The 26,882-nt window shown below is 45.4% G+C and overlaps 1 protein-coding gene across 1 annotated transcript in view; it reads right to left on the reverse strand.

Annotated features, from left to right (window-relative positions):
* Positions 1–3,013: 3,013 nt before the first annotated feature.
* Positions 3,014–26,882, reverse strand: part of c18h18orf21 (chromosome 18 C18orf21 homolog) — a 24,961-nt gene continuing 1,092 nt past the window's right edge. The window contains exons 3-6 of the mRNA XM_021572670.2: positions 21,695–21,717; positions 20,941–21,152; positions 4,925–5,163; positions 3,014–4,154 (exon numbers count right to left, since the gene is read on the reverse strand). Of these exons, the coding sequence (XP_021428345.2) occupies positions 4,001–4,154; positions 4,925–5,163; positions 20,941–21,152; positions 21,695–21,717 (628 nt within the window). The 3' untranslated portion in view covers positions 3,014–4,000. The remainder of the gene's footprint in view (positions 4,155–4,924; positions 5,164–20,940; positions 21,153–21,694; positions 21,718–26,882) is intronic.

Genomic DNA, 26,882 nt, shown 5'->3' on the forward strand with positions numbered 1-26,882 from the left:
TCCACGTGCTTGTATGACCTCCCTACAACGCCTGGACATGCTCCCGATGAGGTGGCGGATGGTCTCCTGAGAGATCTCCTCCCAGACTTGGACTAAAGCATCCGCCAACTCCTGGACAGTCTGTGGTGCAACGTGGCGTTGGTGGATGGAGCGAGACATGATGTCCCAGATGTGCTCAATTGGATTCAGGTCTGGGGAACGGGCGGGCCAGTCCATAGCATCAATGCCTTCCTCTTGCAGGAACTGCTGACACACTCCAGCCACATGAGGTCGAGCATTGTCTTGCATTAGGAGGAACCCAGGGCCAACCGCGCCAGCATATGGTCTCACAAGGGGTCTGAGGATCTCATCTCGGCACCTAATGGCAGTCAGACTACCTCTGGCGAGCACATGGAGGGCTGTGCGGCCCCCCAAAGAAATGCCACCCCACACCATGACTGACCAACCGCCAAACCGGTCATGCTGGAGGATGTTGCAGGCAGCAGAACGTTCTCCACGGCGTCTCCAGACTCTGTCACGTCTGTCACGTGCTCAGTGTGAACCTGCTTTCATCTGTGAAGAGCACAGGGCACCAGTGGCGAATTTGCCAATCTTGGTGTTCTCTGACAAATGCCAAACGTCCTGCACGGTGTTGGGCTGTAAGCACAACCCCCACCTGTGGACTTTGGGCCCTCATACCACCCTCATGGAGCCTGTTTCTGACCATTTGAGCAGACACATGCACATTTGTGGCCTGCTGGAGGTCATTTTGCAGGGCTCTGGCAGTGCTCCTCCTTGCACAAAGGCGGAGGTAGCGGTTGGGTTGTTGCCCTCCTACGGCCTCCTCCACCTCTCCTGATGTACTGGCCTGTCTCCTGGTAGTGCCTCCATGCTCTGGACACTACACTGACAGACACAGAAAACCTTCTTGCCACTGCTCGCATTGATGTGCCATCCTGGATGAGCTGCACTACCTGAGCCACTTGTGTGGGTTGTAGACTCCGATTCATGCTACCACTAGAGTGAAAGCACCGCCAGCATTCAAAAGTAACCAAAACATCAGCCAGGAAGCATAGGAACTGAGAAGTGGTCTGTGGTCACCCCCTGCAGAACCACTCCTTTATTGGGTGGTGTAATTGCCTATAATTTACACCTGTTGTCTATTCCATTTGCACAACAGCATGTGAAATTTGTCAGTGTTGCTTCCTAAGTGGACAGTTTGATTTCACAGAAGTGTGATTGACTTGGAGTTACATTGTGTTGTTTAAGTGTCCCCTTTATTTTTTTGTGCAGTGTATTTATAACTTAAAAATGTCTCATGAACAGTTCAACTGGCAAAACCCATAAACTTGCTTTACTCCATTGTTTGTAAACAAACCGTGTTCAAAACATGTACCATGTATCAAAAACAAGTACCCTTTAAAAAGTTTTATTTCTAGCACTTAATGAGAGACTTGTTTTCTGAAAACTGCCACTGTGAATACATTGCAACACTGACAGTCGACTTAGTGCCTTCGGAAACTAAAATGGATAAAAAAATATATTTTGAAAAAACTCAGCAATCTACACACAATACCCCATAATGAAAAGTGAAAACAGGTTTCTAGAAATCGTTGCATATTTATTCAACATAAAAAACATACCTTATTTACGTAAGTTTTTAGACCCTTTGCTATGAGACTCGAAAATGAGCTCAGGTGCATCCTGTTTCCATTGATCATCCTAGAGATGTTTCTACAACTTGGAGTCCACCTGTGGTAAATTCAATTGATTGGACATGATTTGGAAAAGTACAAATCTGACTATATAAAGTCCAAAAGTTGACAGTGCATGTCAGAGCTGAAACCAAGCCATGAGGTCGAAGGAATTGTCCGCAGACCTCCACCACAGTAGTGTCAAAAAACAGATCTGGTGAAGGGTACCAAGAACTTCTGCAGCATTCAAGGTCCCCAAGAACAGTGGCCTCCATCATTCTTAAATGGAAGTTTGGAACCACCAAGACTCTTCCTACAGCTGGCCACCTGGCCAAACTGAGCAATTGGGGGAGAAGAACCTGGTCTGACAGAGCTCTAGACTTCCTCTATGGAGATGGGAGAACCTTCCAGAAGGACAACCATCTCTGCAGCACTCCACCAATCAGGCATTTATGGTAAAGTGGCCAGACGGAAGCCACTCCCCAGTAAAAAGGCACGTTAACCCGCTTTGAGTTTGCCAAAAGGCACCCAAAGGACTCTCAGACCATGAGAAACAAGATTCTCTGGTCTGATAAAACCAAGACTGAACTCTTTGGCCTGAATGCCAAGCGTCACGTCTGGAAGAAACCTGGCACCATCCCTACGGTAAAGCATGGTGGTGGCAGCATCATGGTGTGGGGATGTTTTTCAGCGGCAGGGACTATGAGGCTAGTCAGGATCAAGGGAAAGATGAACAGAGCAATGTACAGAGATCCTTGATGAAAACCTGCTCAAGAGTGCTCAGGACCTCAGACTGGGGCAAAGATTCACCTTCCAACAGGAAAATGACACTAAGCACACAGCAAAGACAACACAGGAGTGGCTTCGGGACAAGTCTCAATGTCCTTGAGTTGCCCAGCCAGAGCCCGGACTTGAACCCAATAGAACATCTTTGGAGAGACCTGAAAATAGCTGTGCAGCGACGCTCCCCATCCAACCTGCAAGATCTGCAGAGAAGGATGGGAGAAACTCCCCAAATACAGGTGTACCAAGCTTGTAGCGTCATAACCAAGACTCAAGGCTGTAATTGCTGCCAAAGGGCCTTCAACAAAGTACTGAGTACAGAGTCTGAATTATTTTGTAAATGTGATGTTTTTTAAACTTTTTATTAAAGTAGATAAAATGTTAACCTGTTTTTGCTTTGTCATTATGGGATATTGTGTGTAGATTGATTAGGGGGAAAAAACAAATGTATCCATTTTAGAGTAAGGCTGTAACCTAACAATGTGGAAAATGTCAAGGGGTCTGAATACTTTCAGAAGGCACTGTATCTTCATGAGTTCTATCATTCAACACAGTAATATTTCAATTGAGAAAGTTTATTTCAGAGAAGCAAAGCAAAGGAATATAAATGTGAGGTAATTCAGGATTATATGCAATGATACAGACCCACACATTGGATTAATTACAACCAAAGAAAATCTTTGTTATAAATTGTGTTGGATCAAAGCAGCCATTACAACATGCAGTCTAATAGTATTGTGAATATGAACTTACTAACAGGTAAAAAATGAAAACCATCAATATAAAGAAACAGAACTACTGTAAAATAAAATTAAAATGTAGTTAAATCGCATCACAAGTTTCAGGCCTATCGCCTGTGTCCGATTCACCCAAATATGATTCTCAAAACCATCAGTAAACAAACATGTGTTTGGCACAGTGATCATAAGATGGTAACAAATGATCAGCCCTACCTGGCTGGTGATCTAACAAGAGGGACAGTTTCAAGAAGACATGCCCTGTGGAGTTCCCCAAAATAAACCCAGAAAAAAATGAAAACCAGAGGACAACAACCAAGTAATAAAGTAGTATGAAACTCAAGCATTAACTAAGTCCTATTTATCATAAATGTGATTGTAACAAATAAAAATCACCCTCTCAAATCAAAACATCCTATAACTCCAAACAATTTATTTTGCTTGCCTCATCATAAATGCCATGGAAGAGAGGGGTGAGCTTTGCCATCCGATGCCACTCCCACCATCCAATTGGGACAGTGGAATTCCTGAGTGATGTGGGACCATTCCCAGTTGGGACAGCTCTACAGAAGGGGGACCTCAGGGGCAGTTGGGGGGTGGCATGTGAAGAAGAAAAATAACATGCCCCTTTAATTCTCTCAACAGGTGGCGCTGTGGCGCTTATTGACTGACAGCCGACTCCTCCCCCCTATAGCCTTGTTGTTCTGAATTCCAGCAGGACCATTCTAAGCAGGCCAGAGAGAGACTGGTTCAGTGTCATGGCTGACTCTTGGGCCCATGCAACGGAGCCCAGTGTTTGTCAGTCATTCAGAGGGAGGAGAGGAAATCTTTGAGTCCTCCCTTGGTCTTGGTCTTTTGGTTGTCCTCCAGCATGAGGAACCTCTTGAGGCGGGAGAAGGCCAACTTCTGCACACTTGCGGGCTTTGAGGCCGAGGAGGAACCGGGGGTCTTAGAGGTTGACCTGAAAATACAGGAATACTGTCAGAATCTGCAAGCTGACACTGATTAAAGGTTAAAGAGCGACTGCCTTTAAAAAGCAACACATTCTTTGATAACAGCCTGTGTGGCATCAATATAAGTCAGAAACAGTTATTCTAGTGTCAAAATTGACTAATGTAAATAGGATAATCTTCCTCATAAAATCAGTCTCGTCTAAAATGGAGTTTGGAACATCTGTGCGTCACAACAGGTAAATGAAAGTTGGGTTTTGATGTGACGTTTGTCCACTAACATGGGGTGAACAGCTGTGGTGATTGCTCTCTATCCAATAGCATAGACAGTGAGACAGAGCTGCCAGGCAGCTCCCACTTTGTTTACATCAGAGTTTTGAGAAATAGTGCACCAAAACAGCTTACTTAGATGTACAATTGCTCAACTAAAACATCATTGGCGAAAACTTCAAAATTAATTACAGATTTCTTGAGTTATATTAAATTAATTTTGGGGATTTTGAGTAAGTGAAATAGGCTTCTACAGTGTCTCATATGGGAGACGAACATCATTACCCAGATGTGTAATTCATCAGGAAACACCTCCAAGATTGAAATCAATTGTTTCTAAATCGCTGTGTTCAGTGACCACACAGTGGCCATCAGTTGAGTGATACCATCTATTGCCCTCACATCTCAAGAAGTCCCTTAAAATGCAGATTTTCAGCTAAGCGAGAAGTAATCAATAGAAGTAAAAATGGGTAACATCTGGGGTACCGGTGGCCTGGTATGGTTTGTTTACCTTGGCGTACTGCAGGGCGTCTTGTCTTTGGAGGCGTTGGTTCTGTTGGTGGACTGGGGAGTCTTGTGTTTGGAGGCAGACTTTGGGATGCCCATGGCGTTGGTTCTGTTGGTGGACTGGGGAGTCTTGTGTTTGCCTGCGCTCCAGGGGGTGCAGTGGCTCTTGGAGAGAGTGGCTATGAAGTTCCTGTTGACGCCGTTATGCTTGGACGTGCTGTTACAGGTGTGGCATGTAACCACCTGGGACAGCGAGAGGAGGAGTGGAGTAAATTAGAAGTAATGATGTCTCTATTTACAGGTGGATTCACACAGGGAACATGATTCTCATGTGGAGATGACAACGTGTCTCAAAAACAATTCTGGACGTTAATGTTTGCAAGTGACTAACCAAAAGTGGTTCACTCCGAGATGAAATCAAATATTATTGGTCACACACACATGGTTAGCAGATGTTAATGCGAGTGTAGCGAAATGCTTCTAGTTCCAACAGTTCAGTAATATCTAACAATTCCAAACTACCTAATACACACAAATCTAAAAAGGGGTGAATGAGAATATGTACATAAGTATATGGATGAGCGATGGCCGAGCGGCACAGGCAAGGTACAGTAGAAGGTATAAAATACAGTATTTTCACATGTGATATGAGTAATGTAAGATATGTAAACACTATTAAAGTGGCATTATTTAAAGTGGCATCGTTTAAAGTGACTAGTGATCCATTTATTAAAGTGTCCAGTGATTGGGTCTTAATACAGTATATAAATTAACTCCCAGATTAACTCCCTGGGCACCCGGAGCACACAGGCCCGGTCTCCCTGTGCTGAAAACCCACATCCAGACCACTCTTTTTCCATTCACACATGTCAATAGAAACAGGATGACGATCATGATTGTGTTTTGACAGGTTATTGGGCTTAGCCTATTTTCAGCAGCTACACAGCCCCAGATGTCTAAATATAACCGTTTCTCTGATACACAGAATCACATCAATATTCCATACAACTACAGATGAAGTGCAATCCAATGCACTTTCAGAGCCTGGGTGGGTCACCTGCAGACTGCCCCATTCTGTCCATCCCATCGATTGCACTAACAAAATGTCCCCTGAGACCTGAGTGCAGAGGGGCCAGGGTGAGAGGCCAGAGTGAGAGGCCAGAGGGGCCAGGGTGAGAGGCCAGAGGGGCCAGGGTGAGAGGCCAGGGTGAGAGGCCAGGTTGAGTGGCCAGAGTGAGAGGCCAGAGTGAGAGGCCAGAGTGAGAGGCCAGAGTGAGAGGCCAGAGTGAGAGGCCAGAGGGGCCAGAGTGAGAGAACAGAGAGGCCAGAGTGAGAGGCCAGAGTGAGAGGCCAGAGTGAGGGGCCAGAGTGAGGGGCCAGAGTGAGGGGCCAGGGTGAGAGGCCAGGGTGAGAGGCCAGGGTGAGAGGCCAGGGTGAGAGGCCAGAGTGAGAGGCCAGAGTGAGAGGCCATAGGGGCCAGGGTGAGAGGCCATAGGGGCCAGGGTGAGAGGCCAGAGGGGCCAGGGTGAGAGGACAGAGAAGCTACTGTGTGACAGAGGGCTAAAAGGAGAAGGCGCTCATATAACCTGAGTGACTCAGGCAACCAGAGGCCCGACTCAGTCACCCCCCTTCTCACAGCAGACAATTACTTGTAAGACTTGTCTCAGGAGGAAAACATTGGCTTACTAAACTCAGTTTCTCTCTACATCTATCCTATATCTAGGTTACAAAATGGCCTGTGTGTGTAATATGGACTTTCAAGCATGTCCTCGTTGTGCTTCTACAGCAAATATTGTGTGCAAGTAAACAAAATGCAATGCAATCTAGACCTAACAGATGTACTGTATGGCTTTGGCAATGCACAATTTCAACATCACTGACAAGCACATGCCTAATGACATCCCAAACCCTCTGATACCGACACCAATTCATTTCCCTAAGGAAAACTGCATGCATCCATAGATGTTCCGAAACAGAAACAAATCACGCAGTGTCATAAGATTCCAAGTCAGGCTGTTGACAGTGCTGAATGCTGATGCTGTGGAACAACTCACCGATACAAAGGTAGCCATGTTGCTGCTGAGATTTGATTTGGCAGAGTAGAGTTTCACTGAACCAGTGATTACCTGAATGAGAATGTTTACTACTGAGCCCTGCGTGTCCAGCCTTATAAAGCAGAGAGAAGCACAGAGGTCGGAGGCTAGCCAGCCAATCGATCAACAGGAGGGGTGGAAGGGGGTGGAGCCTGTAGATGGGTTGACTGTTGTCACTGGCAACAGTCATATATATCCATATATACACCCTCCAGGAAAGCTCTGGATTAAAGTGCTGGGGAAAAAAACACTATGAAAACAGAGCGAAACTCTTGGATACCCTGAAAGCATTTAGCCGGGTTTGGTAAGGCCATATATGGAAGTGAGTCAATGTTGATATGCCCTAAAAACACACAACAATAAGGGGTGCCATTTTCATATATCATCATAGGCAGGGGACTCCCGACAGAGAAATGACTATTTTGCCCACATTCGTTCAATCAATTTAAATGGAATAGAAACACAATGTGGATACCGTCATAGTGTTAGGCGAGTAGGTCGTTGAACATATCTGGTGCACCATTGATGCACCTCTACACTTGTGAAGATAATCATTGACGAGGCTGTGTGAGAGGCCTGCATCCAGCAACCTCACAGGTCTCATGACCCATTTTCTGCAGCTGTTTCAGAACAGTGCTACAGGGAGAGAAAGAGAAAGGGAGAGGAAAAAACTCCACTGAACTAGTTTCAATGTTTGGAATCACTTGGGAGTTTCTGGATTTTGGGGTAAACTGCACACAGAGACAATAAAGGTATCCAGCAGTTCATCTGACTGAGGAAGTAGATAAAGGGCCAACATCCTGAAGTATCCCTTTATTCCTACATTTCAACTCATTAAGGAGTTTGAGAGCCCTATGACAGAGAGTGGCCAAGGGGGTGGGCATGTTTAGGATGCCCAGGTACATGTGGTGGATAGGTTAACATCATCAGCTGGCAGGCGATACAATCCTCTATCTAGTGTGTCATGACGGCGCCTAAGAAAAGTGTATTTTGCCCAGTGATGATTTGCACTTGGTCTGGTATGAACAATTGTTAAAGAGAACAGCTAGGCTTTTATCTCCCTCCTCTAACTTAGCTCTACCTTTAACCAATTCATAAACCCACCATGAGAATAAAGACAACACACTAACCCTCCTCCGGAAAGACCTATCAATTAGGCCTAAACGCTTGTCAAATAGTGACGAGAATCATGATACCGACTCAAATAAAATCTTGCCCAATCATCATCATCTATCTAATTGACCCCTAATCCATGTATCGTCTGTGTGCTGAGTACCTACACGTGAGACACTGGCTGAGGACATTGAGCGCAGTGTGTTCATCAGCTCATTCTATTCTGTTGATTCTGGCTACAGGGGTACAGACCTAGAGCGGTCTAGCTAGCAGCATGTAGACAGGGTATGTAGACTGAGGGGTCTAGACATCTGATAGTTTGCCAGGGATCAGGATATACAGCACCTAATATGGGCAGGCCAAGAATTTGAAGGGCAAACAAAACCACACAGAGGCGTCAATAAAATACCAAAAAGATGAACCCTTCATCATTGAGCATGAACAAAAACGTGACTAGACAAAGGTCACCAATTTATGACCGAAAGTTGACCACTGCAAATGTCAATCTCCTCGAGCCACCAAATGAAGACCAAAAGTAAACCCTTTTCACCTTCCCAGAATGTCTGTCCCCATCAACAACAAAAAAATCATGCCTAGAGAAAAGTAATCAATTCATGACCAATAACTTGGCTGAACTGCAGGTGTAATCTATGCACTGTATATAAACAATTAAAGAGGCCTTGTGATGAAATGAGCTCAACGTCTATTAACTCCTGTGTCAGGTTACAGTGGTGATGAGCGGTAACTCGTGTGGTCCCATACAATCCTTCACCATCCATTCCCTAGCAACAGGGGCTATTGGGTAAAGTTTCCCCTACGTACAGGTCTAGGATCAGCTCACCCAATCCAAACCTGATCTAAGTCTGATCCAGACTCTGATCTAATGGTTATCTTGGGGGTAAGTTCACCCTACTCCGCAGCAGACCTCCAGAGAGACCAGTCAAGTTTGGAATTTCTTTAGAGCACATAGCCTAGATCCTTCTGGACTGACGATCAGGCCTTGAAATGTCAACAGCACCTGCTGGTTCTTTTAGACTTTAAATGATGCGATCAGCAGCAAAATACCATGGTTCCACGTCTTTTTGACAGCACAAACAGATCTGGGACCAGATCAACAAAATATACCACAGATATTGTCTATGTGAACAGGGGTCAAAAGCAAATGTCTGTTCTCCTTGCATATTTCACAAGTTATTTTCCTTTGATCTAAATACAAAACATACAATTGATGAGTGGTCTGGTCAGTGTTCACAGATGACTTTAGGGAATTATTGTCATGCACATTCAACTGGTACTGGTCACTGTGGGTGCTAAGGCTTAAGTCAGTATTGAGAGGAGTCCAGCCACAGCTCAACACCTGTCTGTCAGTCACCTGGCTGAGTAGAAGAGGAACTCTGAACATGATCAACCACGAAGACACAGTGTGGACTGGTCCCAAGGCTACCGGTGTTTCACACTTTCCACCAACACAGGCACTCTGGCAAGTTGCACACACACTGAGTAAATGTACCTACAATTCTCAATGACCGACAGCCACACACACCGGACCACAAATATAAGCCACATTATGCACACTGATACATATATAGGAAAACACACACCTACACAGAGAAGCACAGTAAAACAAATGCATGCTGACAAACACACACAATCCTGCAGATGGGCTTTTTGTTTTCTATTAATTGGGGCGGCAGGTATTCTAGTGGTTAGAGCGTTGGACTAGTAACCGAAAGGTTGCAAGATCGAATCCCCAAGCTGACAAGGTAGAAATCTGTCCTTCTGCCCCTGAACAAGGCAGTTAATCCACTGTTCCTAGGCCATCATTGAAAATAAGAATTTGTTCTTAACTGACTTGCCTAGCTAGTTAAATAAAAACATTGGCTCCATAAATACTAATCCTCTTTTTCTCTCTACCTAACATCCATCTCTCTCTCACCCCCAGCCCTCCCTGTGCTACCCCAGGCCAGGCTGGTTGCTGTGCTGACCTTGTATCTGGGGCTCCAACAGGCATCATTGCCCTTGAGGATGCTGGCAGATGCATAACGGGCTGGCTTTATCCAGATTTGGACGTCATGAGGTTTTCATTTCCAGAGGTAAAGACAAGTGGTCAGAGTGACACATGTTGAATGGATACAGGATGGAGTCCAAATGAGTGCATTATGTAGAGGATATAGGGTGCCATGTTGGAGGCAGACAGTATTGTAGAAGGGCATTGACAGAATCTGTTGTGATGTAAGAAAGGGCTCAAACAACATGCCCACCCTCCTAGATGCCCTTCTACTGCCACATCGTACGCCGTTGTGTTCTACGATACTGCCACATCGTACGCCGTTGTTCTACGATACTGCCACATCGTACGCCGTTGTGTTCTACGATACTGCCACATCGTACGCCGTTGTGTTCTACGATACTGCCACATCGTACGCCGTTGTGTTCTACGATACTGCCACATCGTACGCCGTTGTGTTCTACGATACTGCCACATCGTACGCCGTTGTGTTCTACGATACTGCCACATCGTACGCCGTTGTGTTCTACGATACTGCAATATTATATGTTGTTGTGTTCTACGATACTGCCACATCGTACGCCGTTGTGTTCTACGATACTGCCACATCGTACGCCGTTGTGTTCTACAATACTGCAATATTATATGTTGTTGTAATGATGCAGTGGAAAGAGCGGGGGCAGAGGGGTACCCGGTTGGCACGCCAGAGCGGGGGCAGAGGGGTACCCGGTTGGCACGCCAGAGCGGGGGCAGAGGGGTACCCGGTTGGCACGCCAGAGCGGGGGCAGAGGGGTACCCGGTTGGCACGCCAGAGCGGGGGCAGAGGGGTACCCGGTTGGCACGCCAGAGCGGGGGCAGAGGGGTACCCGGTTGGCACGCCAGAGCGGGGGCAGAGGGGTATCCGGTTGGCACGCCAGAGCGGGGGCAGAGGGGTATCCGGTTGGCACGCCAGAGCGGGGGCAGAGGGGTATCCGGTTGGCACGCCAGAGCGGGGGCAGAGGGGTATCCGGTTGGCACGCCAGAGCGGGGGCAGAGGGGTACCCGGTTGGCACGCCAGAGCGGGGGCAGAGGGGTACCCGGTTGGCACGCCAGAGCGGGGGCAGAGGGGTACCCGGTTGGCACGCCAGAGCGGGGGCAGAGGGGTACCCGGTTGGCATGCCAGAGCGGGGGCAGAGGGGTACCCGGTTGGCATGCCAGAGCGGGGGCAGAGGGGTATCCGGTTGGCATGCCAGAGCGGGGGCAGAGGGGTATCCGGTTGGCATGCCAGAGCGGGGGCAGAGGGGTATCCTGTTGGCATGCCAGAGCGGGGGCAGAGGGGTATCCTGTTGGCATGCCAGAGCGGGGGCAGAGGGGTATCCGGTTGGCATGCCAGAGCGGGGGCAGAGGGGTATCCGGTTGGCATGCCCGAGCGGGGGCAGAGGGGTATCCGGTTGGCATGCCAGAGCGGGGGAAGAGGGGTATCCGGTTGGCATGCCAGAGCGGGGGAAGAGGGGTATCCGGTTGGCATGCCAGAGCGGGGGCAGAGGGGTATCCGGTTGGCATGCCAGAGCGGGGGCAGAGGGGTATCCGGTTGGCATGCCAGAGCGGGGGCAGAGGGGTATCCGGTTGGCATGCCAGAGCGGGGGCAGAGGGGTATCCGGTTGGCATGCCAGAGCGGGGGCAGAGGGGTATCCGGTTGGCATGCCAGAGCGGGGGCAGAGGGGTATCCGGTTGGCATGCCAGAGCGGGGGCAGAGGGGTATCCGGTTGGCATGCCAGAGCGGGGGCAGAGGGGTATCCGGTTGGCATGCCAGAGCGGGGGCAGAGGGGTATCCGGTTGGCATGCCAGAGCGGGGGCAGAGGGGTATCCGGTTGGCATGCCAGAGCGGGGGCAGAGGGGTATCCGGTTGGCATGCCAGAGCGGGGGCAGAGGGGTATCCGGTTGGCATGCCAGAGCGGGGGCAGAGGGGTATCCGGTTGGCATGCCAGAGCGGGGGCAGAGGGGTATCCGGTTGGCATGCCAGAGCGGGGGCAGAGGGGTATCCGGTTGGCATGCCAGAGCGGGGGCAGAGGGGTATCCGGTTGGCATGCCAGAGCGGGGGCAGAGGGGTATCCGGTTGGCATGCCAGAGCGGGGGCAGAGGGGTATCCGGTTGGCATGCCAGAGCGGGGGCAGAGGGGTATCCGGTTGGCATGCCAGAGCGGGGGCAGAGGGGTATCTGGTTGGCATGCCATACAGTGCATTCATAAAGTATTCAGACCCCTTGCATTTTTTCACATTTGGTTACGTTACAGCCTTATTCTAAAATATATTAAATAAAAACATTTCCTCAATCTACACATAATACCCCATAATGACAAAGCGAAAACTGGTTTATAGAAATGTTTGCTAATTTATTAAAAACAAAAAAACAGAAATACCTTATTTACATATGTATTCAGACCCTTTGCTATGAGACTCGAAAACTTAACTCAGGTGCATCCTGTTTCCATTGATCATCCTAGAGATGTTTCTACAACTTGATTGGAGTCCACCTATGGTAAATTCAATTGATTGGACATCATTTGGAAAGAAACACACCTGTCTATATAAGGTATTTGACAGTGCATGTCAGAGCAAAAACCAAGCCATGAGGTCGAAGGAATTGTCTGTAGAGCTCAGACAGGATTGTGTCGAGGCACAGATCTGGGGAAGTGTACCAACACATTTTTGCAGTGTTGAAGGTCCCCAAGACAAAGTGGTCTCAATCTTATTGTATTTTGTTTTAACTAGGCAAGTCAGTAAAAACGAATTCTTATTTACAATGACAGCCTGGCAAAAGGCCTCCTGCAGGGACAAAGGATTTAAAAGAAAAATATAGGACACACATCACGACAAGAGAGACACCTAGGGCTGGGTGATATGTCCATTATTATATCACGGTATAAAAAATGGAACGGTATTTTTTGTTTTTGAATACTGAAAGTTGTACATTTGCTTTATGAGTAGTGAGTGATCCTGGGGTGCTTTATGAGTAGTGAGTGATCCTGGGGTGCTTTATGAGTAGTGAGTGATCCTGGGGTGCTTTATGAGTAGTGAGTGATCCTGGGGTGCTTTATGAGTAGTGAGTGATCCTGGGGTGCTTTATGAGTAGTGAGTGATCCTGGGGTGCTTTATGAGTAGTGAGTGATCCTGGGGTGCTTTATGAGTAGTGAGTGATCCTAGGGTGCTTTATGAGTAGTGAGTGATCCTAGGGTGCTTTATGAGTAGTGAGTGATCCTGGGGTGCTTTATGAGTAGTGAGTGATCCTGGGGTGCTTTATGAGTAGTGAGTGATCCTAGGGTGCTTTATGAGTAGTGAGTGATCCTAGGGTGCTTTATGAGTAGTGAGTGATCCTGGGGTGCTTTATGAGTAGTGAGTGATCCTGGGGTGCTTTATGAGTAGTGAGTGATCCTGGGGTGCTTTATGAGTAGTGAGTGATCCTGGGGTGCTTTATGAGTAGTGAGTGATCCTAGGGTGCTTTATGAGTAGTGAGTGATCCTGGGGTGCTTTATGAGTAGTGAGTGATCCTGGGGTGCTTTATGAGTAGTGAGTGATCCTGGGGTGCTTTATGAGTAGTGAGTGATCCTGGGGTGCTTTATGAGTAGTGAGTGATCCTAGGGTGCTTTATGAGTAGTGAGTGATCCTAGGGTGCTTTATGAGTGATCCTAGGGTGCTTTATGAGTGATCCTAGGGTGCTTTATGAGTGATCCTAGGGTGCTTTATGAGTGATCCTAGGGTGCTTTATGAGTGATCCTAGGGTGCTTTATGAGTGATCCTAGGGTGGCAACACACACATTCTAAGTGATTTCAATGAGTGTTTCTCCATTCTGATTGTTTGATACTGTTCAATTCAACCAAAAAAAATCACATTTTTGTTTAGTGAGTCCTCCAGATCAGAGGCAGTAGATGACCAGGGATGGATCTCTTGACAAGTGTGTGAATTGGACCATTTTCCTGTCCTGCTAAGCACTCAAAATGTACTTTTAGGTGTCAGGGAAAATGCATGAAGTAAAATGTACAGTATTTTCTTTAGGATTATTGTGAAGTAAAAGTTGTCAAAAATGTGTAAAGTACAGATACCAAAAAAAACAACTTAGGTGAAAATACTTTCAAGTACTACTTAAGTAAGTAAATCAAATTGTATTAGTCACATGCGCCGAATACAACAGGTGAAACGATTACTTATGAGCCCCTAACCAACAATGCAGTTCAAAAATAAAATACAGATAAGAAATAAAAAAGTAACAAGTAATTAAAGAGCAGCAGTAAAATAACAATAGCGAGACTATATACAGGGAGGCACCGGTAGTACATTATACAAGTAGTACTTGAAAGTATTTTTACTTAAGTACTTTACACCACTGCTCAATTGAGATAATTTCCACACTGCCATGTCGGGCTGCACGATATGGGCAAATAATCTAGGACTTATTTTTAACCAAATGTTGCAATTGCGATTTGACTTGCCAATTAGAACAAAACTGTTGTAATCATGGAAATATAATGACTATTATAATTCTACAGTTAGAATATAATAGTGGGCACCTTGAATACAGTGTTGTTTGAGATGACAACGAATTAAAATGCCAGGGACGAGTTATTGTGACAGGGTAGGAACTAAAGTGTTGATTAGTGTTTCCTCGGGGACACTATAAACTTTGGCTACATTGCATGTTCTCTCTTAGCTACTTTATGTAGCTAACATTCTTTCTTTGCATATTTCTCTTTGATTTAGAAGATAATGTTGCACAAACATGCTGATTTAGGTCTACACCAACACTGGTATTATCAAGCTGTATTAGCTAGCTACATTTGCTCTTACTCAGTACATTTATTAGCTAGCTAGCTAGCTATTAGCATCATGATTTAGGGCAACTTGCTAAGAAAATACAAACTAGCTGTTTGTTGACGTAAGAAACACACTAATAGTGTAATTACAGAATTCTAGTGGATTTATATTAAGAAGCAAAGTGAAAACATCATCGTTGTCATCAACATTGATGCATGTGCTGTATCGACCATGCAGACTGAAGTGGCACGGAGAGAAAGAGCAGAAAGAGATGACTCAAGTAGCGAAGTAAACTATAAAAATTGACATTACACACAGCGTATCACATTTAACAAACCAAACATTCAAATACCGGTATAGAAGGAAAAGTAAAAACCCAAACCAGTCTCTGCATTAATACAGGTATATCATAAAATACAGTATACCTCCCAGCCATAGAGACACTACAACCCTACATAAAGAGACCTAAGACAACAAGAATGGAAGCAAAACCACATGGTAGCAACATTATAGGGCACAGACAACAGTACAAAAGGCAAGAAGGTAGCCAATACATCACACGAAACAGCCACAACTGTCAGTAAGAGTGTCCATGATTGAGTCTTTGAATGAAGAGATGGAGATAAAACTGTCTTTATCTTAAATTGAAGAAGTTTGGAACCACCAAGACTCTTCCTAGAACTGGCCGCCCGGGGAAGAAAGGCCTTGGTCAGGGAGGTGACCAAGAACCTGTTGGTCACTGACAGAGCTCCAGAGTTCCTCTGCGGAGATAGAACCTTCCAGAAGGACAACCATCTCTGCAGCACTCCACCAATCAGGCTTTTATGGTGGTGGCCAGACGGAAGCCACTCCTCAGTAAAAAGGCACATGACAGCTTGTTTGGAGTTTGCCAAAAGGCACCTAAAGACTCAAAATTCTAAGGTCGGATGAAACCAAGATTGAACTCTTTGGCCTGAATGCCAAGAATCACGTCTGGAGGAAACCTGGCACTATCCCTACGGTGAAGCATGGTGGTGGCAGCATCATGCTGTGGGGATGTTTTTCAGCAGCAGGGACTGTTGTAAAAAATAGCTGTGCAGCAACGCTCCCCAGAAGAATGAAAGAAATTCCCCAAACACAGGTGTGCCAAGCTTGTAGCATCATACCCAAGAAGAGTCAATGCGGTAATCGCTGCCAAAGGTGCTTCAACAAAGTACTGTTAATCTAAAACGCCCCGAAAGCAGTCGCCCTCCCATCTCCCTGTGTCATCTTGCTGTTTCCACCCTCTCCGGGTGTCAAAGCCCTATGCTGCACTGCTCTAACGTCCCGTGCGACGGGGAAACTAGTGACACAGCAGCCAGGTTCCATTGACCCAGGTACGCATCAATGAAAAACTAAATCCTTGCAACATGTGTAATGGAATCGGCAGCTATAGAAGAAAACATCAACATATTTATCTGCTCGACAGGTGGATTTTTCCTTTTGTCTTTATTGCAACAAAAGATGATTAAAAAGGGTTTTTCGCATAAATTCTGATTGCCAAATCATTTTGACGGTATGCTCCACCACACATTTATCTATAAATGCCTACTGCTTGCAAAATCCTATACAAATTAATGTTTTTTTGCAGGACAAGTATTGTCCTGACTTTGAAGAATCCCTGACGGGCTTCACCTTGCTTTTCTGATTGGCTGGATGAAAGTTTCACCATCCAACTATTACACATCTACAGGAGTAAAAGATTCACAGTGGCACGGACTGTAGCAAACATTTGCTTATCTCTCTGCACCGGTTGCATAGATACACCTGATTTAAAAAAAGACCCACGAGCTTCACATCAGACAGAATTAAGCTATGGGAAACTCATTCATCTTCCTCTTGAAACCTGGGGGCAACTAATGTGGCGTGATATACAATCAAGGGGCTTTACACCAGGAGATAAAAATACATGAGTAAATCAGCTACATATAACTGAATATAATGTAGCCTGTGTGTGTGTGTGTGTCTGTAACCACAAGAACTCTAAAAAGGGCATTCTCTCAACACTATACAGAAGCTGTAACTAGAAAATAGATCTATAACTTCATTATACTAAAAGACTTCCTACATTTACTGGCCAAATGGCCTAGTGAATGCCTCTAACCAAGTCCTACTCAACAGCCATATAGGCCTAGGAAACATCTCCACGAATCCTAAAATTACAAACAGAAATGAGACATAAAAACAAAGCCCTCTTAAAGCTGGGATCTGTGACCCTTCATCTCGCTCTCCTTACATTATTTATCACCCTCTTCCTGAGCGAAAGACTTCTGTTGGCAAAGAATGACAAGGAGGGTTGTGGAGTAAGAGAGAGGGTGATAAATCTAATCTTCCTGTCTGTCCCATCGGCAGCTCCCATTAGAAGGTGTTGACAAATACCAGGAGAGAAGAGAGAGATAGGAGAGAGAGGATTCTTCCAATTATCTTCAGAGTGCCTCATCTGCTTTAAGGGTTATTCAGTACACTCACAACCACGCATGTCTATGGGGGCCTCGCACGTATACAGCTTGTGGAGCTCTGCTACTCACTGCTACTTTATGTCTGGCCGAGTGACCAGGGATCTCGAAGTTGAACGGTAAAAATATCTCTGTGAAAAATGCAGCTAAAGAGGATTCACTTACAAGTCAGACGAAAGGAGGGAAAATATCAACGTCTACACAACAGAGTTATTTTGTTCAGGAAGCTCATCCAGAGCAACAATGAATTCATACTGATAATGAAGCCACTTGCTCTTGTACTGTTCAAATACACAGCGCTTTCTCTGGATGAAACTAACGCAGATTTGAAGTGAAGTAAACCACACTTCAGGAGAGGTCCTTGGTCCTAAAAAACTACCTACAGAGATAAAGCAATACAGATATCTAGCGGTATAATTTCCACTTGTGTACCTTTTACAACCGAATTGGCCAAAATAACTACTCTCTCGTCGAACTACTTGTGTTTGACTCTGACGTAACCTAAGCGTTAATCTCCTTTGGCTTTGACCCTCTCGGTCTCCACTAACTAAATGCTTTCTGTTCCTCTGTGATCGTCATCTAGCTGACCCATCACAACCTGACCCTGGCTTCCTAGGGATTCCTCTGTGAGCCTGACCAGAGTGAGGACTGAGTCTCTACGGGTCCAGAGCTGCATACCAAACAAGACCTGTTCCTCTGTGATCGTCATCTAGCTGACCAATCACAACCTGACCCTGGCTGCCTAGGGATTCCTCCTCAGTGAGCCTGACCAGAGTGAGTCTCTACCGGTCCAGTGCTGCAAACCAAACAAGACCTGTTCCTCAGTGAGCCTGACCAGAGAGAGGACTGAGTCTCTACGGGTCCAGAGCTGCATACCAAACAAGACCTGTTCCTCTGTGAGCCTGACCAGAGTGAGGACTGAGTCTCTACGGGTCCAGAGCTGCATACCAAACAAGACCTGTTCCTCTGTGACCGTCATCTAGCTGACCCATCACAACCGGACCCTGGCTGCCTAGGGATTCCTCCTCAGTGAGCCTGACCAGAGAGAGGACTGAGTCTCTATGGGTTCAGAGCTGCATACCAAACAAGACCATGTAGAAGCACTGCAGTTACAAAGAAAGGCTTTATAAATTGTGATTGATTTATTGACATAGCAATCTGTTCGCTTGCACTCTGAGGGTTTCCCTCTACAAAGTTGATGGGAGACTAGTGGTTTGGAAGGGGAATAGCTGAACACTGTACAGGAAAGAGGAATACCCAGCCTGACTTGAACACACTGGCAGTGACCAAAATCTGTCTTGCCTACTATGTACTGAAACGTGCTGTGTGCTTATCATACTACATACAATCACCTACTATCAGCTGTTGTCAAACACCTTGTTGTGAAAACATGATTCTCTTCCTCAGTAGTGTGCAGCAAATTCTACTAGATGAAAAGCCTGAACGAATATGACATTGTGGAATTTAAAGCACACTACATTTTCAAAATTTCACTTACTATAAAACTTTTCATTTTCGCATACCCAAAAAAAGCTATGGGACACTGCCAGTATGGGACACTGCCAGTGTGCATTAGACGCTGCCAGTGTGCATTAGACGCTGCCAGATATTTTCAATGAGGCAAAGTTTCGCCCGATATGAGCCTTCATTAAGCCATTTTCAGCTCTGATATCTAGAGGGCCTTGTCAAATCAAAATGGTACTTTCCTGATTCTGTGTCCCTGATGGAGAAAACTGCCCTCTGACCGCGCTACTCTTGACATACACTATGTATACACAAAAGTATGTGGACACCCCATAAAAGTTTGTGGATTCTGCTTTTCAGCCACACCTGTTGCTGACAGGTGTCATGCAAGCACAGTCGTGCAATCTCCATAGGGAAACATTGGCAGTAGAATGGCCTTACTGAAGAGCCTTGTGACTTTCAACGTAGCGCCGTCATCTTTCCAACATGTCAGTTTGTCAAATGTCTGCCCTGCTAGTACTGCCCCGGTCAACTGTAAGTGCTGTTATTGTGAAGTGGAAACGTCTAGGAGAAACAAAGGCTCAGCCGTGAAGTGGTAGGCCACACAAGCTCACAGAACGAGACCACCGAGTGCTGAAGTGCATAAAAATCGTCTGTCCTCGTTTGCAACACTAACTACTGAGTTCCAAACTGCCTCTGGAAGCAAAGCACAATAACTGTTCGTCGGGAGCTTCATGAAATGGGTTTCCATGGCCAAGCAGCCACAAGCAAGCCTAAGATCACCATGCACAATGCCAAGCGTCGGCTGGAGTGGTGCAAAGCTCGCCACCATTGGACTCCGGAGCAGTGGAAACGCGTTCTCTGGAGTGATGAATCACGCTTCACCATCTGGCAGTCTGATGGAGAAATCTGGGTTTGGAGGATGCCAGGAGAACCCTACCTGCACCAATGCATAGTGCGAACTGTAAAATTGGTGGATGAGGAATAATGGTCTGGGCCTGTTTTTCATGTTTCGAGCTAGGCCCCTTAGTTCCTGTGAAGGGTAATCTTAAAGCTACAGAAGGACATTCTAGATGAATCTGTGCTTCCAACTTTGTGGCAACAGTTTGGGGAAGGCCCCTTCCTGTTTCAGCATGACAAAGCCCCATGCACAAAGCGAGGTCCATACAGAAATGGTTTGTCGAGATCGGTGTGGAAGAACTTGACTGGCCTGTACAGAGCCCTGACCTCAAACCCATCGAACACCTTTGGGATTAATTGGAACGCCGACTATGAGCCAGGACTAATCGGCCAACATCAGTGCCCGACCTCATTACTGCTCTTGTAGCTGAATGGAAGCAAGTACCCGCAGCAATGTTCCAACATCTAGTGGAAAGCCTCCCAGAACAGTGGAGGCTGTTATAGCAGCAAAGAGGAGACCAACTCCATATTAATGCTCATGATTTTGAAATTAGATGTTAGACGAGCAGGTGTCCACATACTTTTGGTCATGTAGTGTAGTTTCCTTATCTGAACTGGCTTATCAGTGAAGTGGATGGAAACTGCAGAGGTAGAAACCAGGCACATATCAGAGAGGAAGAGGTGAAATGAGAGGGTTTACGCCGACCGAAATTAAAACCACGATTTTTGTATGGAGGTTAATGAGTGTCGTATTTGGTCAACAAAAAATGTAAATGTTAATTTGCTTAGTTGATGGAATAGAAGTTTTGTAATGGTTAGGTTGTTACGAATGCACTGATAAGTGAACGCGCGTGGCAAAACAACAAAAGTTGTGCCCGTTGTCCACGCATGCATCTGCCCTCTCATTGGCTGGAGTGGTCCCACCTGATATCGCCTCCTCCCGCCTGCCTTCCATCTGTGAGGACATGTATTTCCATTGTTAGAGAGGTTACTTAACGATCTTGTCAATATACTAGATAGTCTTTGGTCATATTCACTAAAAACGTAACAGAAAAGAGGGACCAAAGCAGGGAGGGGCTACCTGAACTTGTCCAATAAGAAACACTTGTTTTTGTTGCAATTTTTTTCCCCCTGTAGCAACATTTTTGTTACATTTTGCACAAGTGAATACAAGTCTCACCAGAGCTGATGAGGAGCCCCTGAACCTCCGTAAGATGTCCATCTGAGCCAGGCTGAGCCTCATGCCCTTGCCCTCCCTCCGCAACACGCTCTGCACCCTCACTGATGCACGCCGCTTGGGATGCAGCCGCATGCGGTGGTTGTCTGGGCGACGCCACTGGAAACAGAAGGGACAGAGCTCTTCTTCAGGGATGGGCTGGAACTTGGCTGGAGCTGGGAGAGGAGAGGAGGTCAAGCACAAGGAAGAATAATGTACACATTCAGGGATGTGAAGTAATGTATGTGTTTATGGCACAGTCAAGTGGAGTATGAGGGTGTAGGTTAGGTCAGATGAAAAAAATGTGAACTATGGTAAAGGGGAATTTACAAAATATAAGTGCTGAGGCCGTCGTCACATTTAACACAAAATAAACATTTGGGATAGAGTTGAGTGTCAAATTAAATATATTGAGTCCAGGGGATCATGAGTATGAAATAGTAAATAATTGTGATGATGAGAACTGTGCAGTACCGAGAGTGTGTGTGTCTCTCTCTCTCTGATGGGGACAGCTACCAGTACCCACCAGTGTAATTAACATGGGATTATAGTGTTTTCTTCCCTCATGCCTAGTGCCTACAGCACCATGTTGTATGTGCATTCTCATACTGTGCTTAAGCAATAGGTGTGATGAACATAGGATAAATGCAAGAGAAATAAACTAGCCTAAATTATAACTGACAAAATGACTTTGCCAAGGTTATAGCTTACTTCTTACCTTTCATTCTCTGATGTCTCCCCCTGAGAAACAAAAACACAGAAGAAAAGTTAGATTTTTGTTGTGAAACAGCTGTCACTTCATTATTTATCTGCTTAGATAGAACAGTCTTTGATCTGGGGAGACTCCCATAGCTTGGAGTTAGTGTTTTGGGTTGTTTTCCTTTCACAACGCCTTGAGGGGCGTCAATGCGGAGTTTGAAGGTGAGGTTTACTTTTCAAAAATTCTGCCAAAGCTGAATTTGTAAGTTAATGTTGATTCATCTGTAAACTGAAGCAAGACTCAAGGTGCGTTTTGATACTCTTGAAACACTCTTACTAAACACTCTTATTCAGTGTTGAAAATGTAAACACAATTAACTTTTAACAAGTATGCCTAACTCCAACCACACTGCTAAGGGACATTTGCTATTGTGGAAAAAGTTTGCCAAGGGCTTCCAACGTTTGGCGGAAAACATCCGGGAGAAAAGCAAACAAGGATTTATCTACAATACAGGGCTTCCCACCTCCCTGTAGTCTGGGCTTTGTCTCTACTGTCTGCCTCTTATTTTGGATAAACAGTTGACTAGGCCTTTCCTAAGTCACGCTACAATTAGCCACAGTACACTACGCCAAAAGTGACTCATGATATTTGCAGTCAGGCAACAAACAGGGCGGCACGTGCAGCGGCGAGAGATGGGATAGGGGGCCTCGCTTGGGGCTTTAATCTCACGCTGACCTGCCGAAGGACTGTCACGGAGACACTGACAGTGGTTAGCTAGTCACACACCGTGGCTATAGAGAGATGGGACTTTGGAACTGAAATCTGATGTTGGACAGCCTGACTCATGGTCAAGTCACAGTAATGTCTCCAAACTACAGGCTGTATTGAAGTATTTAGATTAGGCTAGAGGGGAAGGGCTAGTGTCACAGACAGGGGGTAATGAGGGGGAGAAGAAGACGGTGGGAACAAGTGGCAGTGAGATGCAGGAAAAGCGCTGGATGAGAACAACTAGGCGACAGAATAGTCTTCCTACAGTTGAACAAGGTTTTTCCTCATACTTCTCTGTTGGACTAACCAGCTTGTTCACATAATGAATTGACATTAGATCATTCAAACAATACAGAGGAACATTTACACTTTTCTAGAAAACATGATCAACTTCTGACTTCTTTTAACTTTGGGTCAATCATCTATTAACCAGAATGTAACATCTGAAAACCTTCAGAAGTGAGATCAACAGCAGTGACCTAATTCACATAACTACCAATCACTCCAGTTAATTCAAACACTTCCAAATGGCCCCATTTAGTCACCAAACTCCCGATCCCTCCTGTCTCAGCCTCCAGTATTTATGCTGCAATAGTTTGTCGGGGGGCTAGGGTCAAACTGCTATATCTGGAGTATTTCGCATGTCTTATCCTGTGTGAATTTAATTCTCTCTCTCCCCTCCCCTGCCGGAGGACCTGAGTCCTGGGAACATGCCTCGGGACTACCTTACCTGATGACTCCTTGCTGTCCACAGTCCACCTGGCTGTGCTGCTGCTCCAGTTTCAACTGTTCTTCCTGCGGCTATGGAACCCTGACCTGTTCACCGTACGTGCTACCTTGTCCCAGACCTGCTGTTTTCGACTCTCTCTCTCTACCGCACCTGCTGTCTCTAACTCTGAATGATTGGCTAAGGAAAAACCGACTGACATTTACTCCTGAGATGCTGACCTGTTGCACCCTCGACAACCACTGTGATTATTATTATTCATCTTGGCCATGTTCTGTTATAATCTCCACCCGGCACAGCCAGAAGAGGACTGGCCACCCCTCAGAGCCTGGTTCCTCTCTAGGTTTCTTCCTAGGTTCCTGCCTTTCTAGGGAGTTTTTCCTGGCCACTTCTACACCTGCACTGCTTGCTGTTTGGGGTTTTAGGCTGTGTTTCTGTACAGCACTTTGAGATATCAGCTGATGTAAAAAAAAGGGTTTTGTAAATAGATTTGATTGATTGTCTGCCTGGTAGAGGCTCAATGAAAGACATCCCATCCCACTGTCCAGATGAGCCCCTGGAGATACAGAAAGGTGGGGCTCTCTGCCATGCTAATCTAGTTAACATTCTTCACATGAATCTCCTTTAAATGCATACTTAGTGGAAGATAAACACTGGCCCCTACTACCCAGTTAGAGCAGGGCAGAGCCCACTTTAGGCCAGATGCTATCAACAAAGAGTTTAAAGTCTGGAAATCAGCAAGGCTCAGTCTCTGGGCCTCTATGGACATTTGATACAATCAGAGTGTGGAGGAGAGAGAGCAACACCCTGTTTACTAACCAAACCTCAGAAATAATAACGCAGATGGTCCAATGCAACAGCTTGGCTAGAGTGGCAGGGGAAAAGAGGGTGAGGGATGGGGGCAAGCCCCCCCCCAACACCCCCTGGTGGCTCTACAGATGGCAAGGCCCACAACTGGAGATTGCACGGTGTAGGGCAGCAGTCTGGGTCTCACGTTATGGGTCGAGGCAGGCAGGGGAAGCTAGGAGAGGTGCAATCCCTCAGGGTCATGGGGTGAGAGAAGGGAGGGGGTGACACTGACCAATGAGATGGACAGGTGAGGGTTGGACGGGGAAGGGTGGTGGGGAGAGAAGTCATCGACAGTGACACCAAAGTGCCTCGGCGCTATGCCTGTGACGGTCTAACGAGCTGCTTTGGTCAGTTGGCCTCGGCCTGTCATAGCCCACATACCTCCCTCAGTGGCTTTACAGGAAATATGAGTAATGACACGAACACTGGAAACAAACACTCCAGCGACGCATGGCTGAAAGCATAAGTGGAGACACAAACAGCAAGGAGGAACTTCAGGGAACCTTAGGTACGGTATGCAGGATGACTGCTCTGTGGATAAATAAGATGATATAATGTCTGTATTCTACACATCCTTACAGGGCATGCCACCAGGTTGCTTTGTTGAGGATCCTTTTCTCCTTACTCTCGTGACAGCTAGTACACGTAACATTTGTTTCTGTGTTTTGTTCCTCATGTAACCTATAACAAGATATGGTACCAATGAGTAGCCGAACACACAATTGTAGACTTCACATGTAAGAAAGGTCATATCATCTGTGCTTGAGTGTGGCTCAATGGGTAACACCGACCACAACTATAGTCTATATCCCTTAGTCTATATCCTATATATCCCTTAGTCTATATCCTATATATCCCTTAGTCTATATCCTATATATCCCTTAGTCTATATCCTATATATCCCTTAGTCTATATCCTATATATCCCTTAGTCTATATCCTATATATCCCTTAGTCTATATCCTATATATCCCTTAGTCTATATCCTATATATCCCTTAGTCTATATCCTATATATCCCTTAGTCTATATCCTATATATCCCTTAGTCTATATCCTATATATCCCTTAGTCTATATCCTATATCCCTTAGTCTATATCCTATATCCCTTAGTCTATATCCTATATATCCCTTAGTCTATATCCTATATCCCTTAGTCTATGTCCTATATATCCCTTTGTCTATATCCTATATATCCCTTAAACTCCACTCTGGACCTCCAAGCTAGTTCCACTGCATGTTTTCATTGTTCCCCTCTAATCAGGGACTGATTTAGACATGGGACACCAGGTGGGTGCAATGAATTATAAGTTAGAACAGAAAAGCAGCAGACTCCGGACCTCGTAGGTTAAGAGTTAAGTATCCCTGGTCTATATATTGTCAGAGTGCGGGGTTCACATCATGGTTATTTCTGTGCTGCATCGTCCCTATCCGTTTAATACATACACATAAGGAGAATCTATTATCCTTTCAAAAAATAAAAGGTCCAATCAGATTTTTTAAATAAAATGACAGACATTGTTTTTGGTGGAGTTCCCCTTGAATGGCTTAAAAAATGATCCATCTATTCAACATATATAACCCTCCAGGCTTGGACAGCTGTGATATCAGTAGGATCTGTTCAACACATTTCCCATAAATCGGTTCTTTCCAGAGAGACTCAAAAATCTGGATAAACTCTTAACGGGTAGCCTAAAAGTAACGTTCCTTAAATCCATCCTTAAATCCATCCCGACAGGGCCTTTCATTTACATTTTAAAATTCTACCACAAATTTCCTGGCTCAGGTGAGTGAGAGGAAAAACAGACCAAGGGATTCAGAGGTTACTGGCCCAGGCCCAACTCAAACACAGTCCACACTACAGCAGCCAGTGGCTTAGAGGATTGCTCCAGAAATTACACATGACTTTCTCTAACTACAGTATAATGCCATCATCATTCTGTGAAATCAAAAAGATGATGAAAATGGAATGAGTTCCTGTTTTGATTAGTGGGTCTCTTTATTTTTATTTTACCTTTATTTAACTAGGCAAGTCAGTTAAGAACAAATTCTTATTTTCAATGACGGCCTAGAAACAGTGGATTAACTGCCTTGTTCAGAGGCAGAATGACAGATTTGTATCTTGTCAGCTCGGGGATTCAATCTCGCAACCTTTCGGTTACTAGCCCAGTGCTCTAACCACTAGGCTATCATCTCATCATCTCAGACGGTTCTGAAATCATTTCTGTACATAGTAACAGATATGATTAGCATTCCTGATTTTGTTTTTGTTAAAATATAATTAGATCACTGAGAAATTTAGATAATTGATTGCAGACAAATTAGCCATTTTAATTTATAGGATTCAGATATTCAATAAAAATTGTACCCAACATCCGATTTCAACAAAACTTATTCCTACCAATGAGTAAGACAAAGGAATCCCCCCCCAAAAAATGTAAAATGCCACCCACAGACCCCCCACATCCCAATCCAACAACCAGTGTCAGTTCTCTGTTTGACAAGTAGTATGATGCTGTGGCTTGTGGTATTACTTCCCCACACTACGTAATGTAATTCCCTGTGAATCTGGAGAGTTAAAAAATAAACACTGTTCTGATAAGTGTATCATTGAAGTCCCTTGCATTATTTACCATAAAGTAGTGTGAACATACCACGTTTTGACCACTAGATGCCACTGCTCCTGTATACCGCCACACTGTCCATGTTGCTGGTATAGTGTGTTTATTTAATAGAGCACCACATTTCCTTTTCAACTTTGGATAGAAAACCAATACATCTGTCTAATTATGAAAATAGATTGTCATCTTCACATTTCAAGCCATTCCTGTATGAAAGCAATTCCGTTTTTCCTTCTTGGATAT

The sequence above is a fragment of the Oncorhynchus mykiss genome, chromosome 18 (assembly GCF_013265735.2).
Source record: "Oncorhynchus mykiss isolate Arlee chromosome 18, USDA_OmykA_1.1, whole genome shotgun sequence".
NCBI classification, from domain to species: domain Eukaryota; kingdom Metazoa; phylum Chordata; class Actinopteri; order Salmoniformes; family Salmonidae; genus Oncorhynchus; species Oncorhynchus mykiss.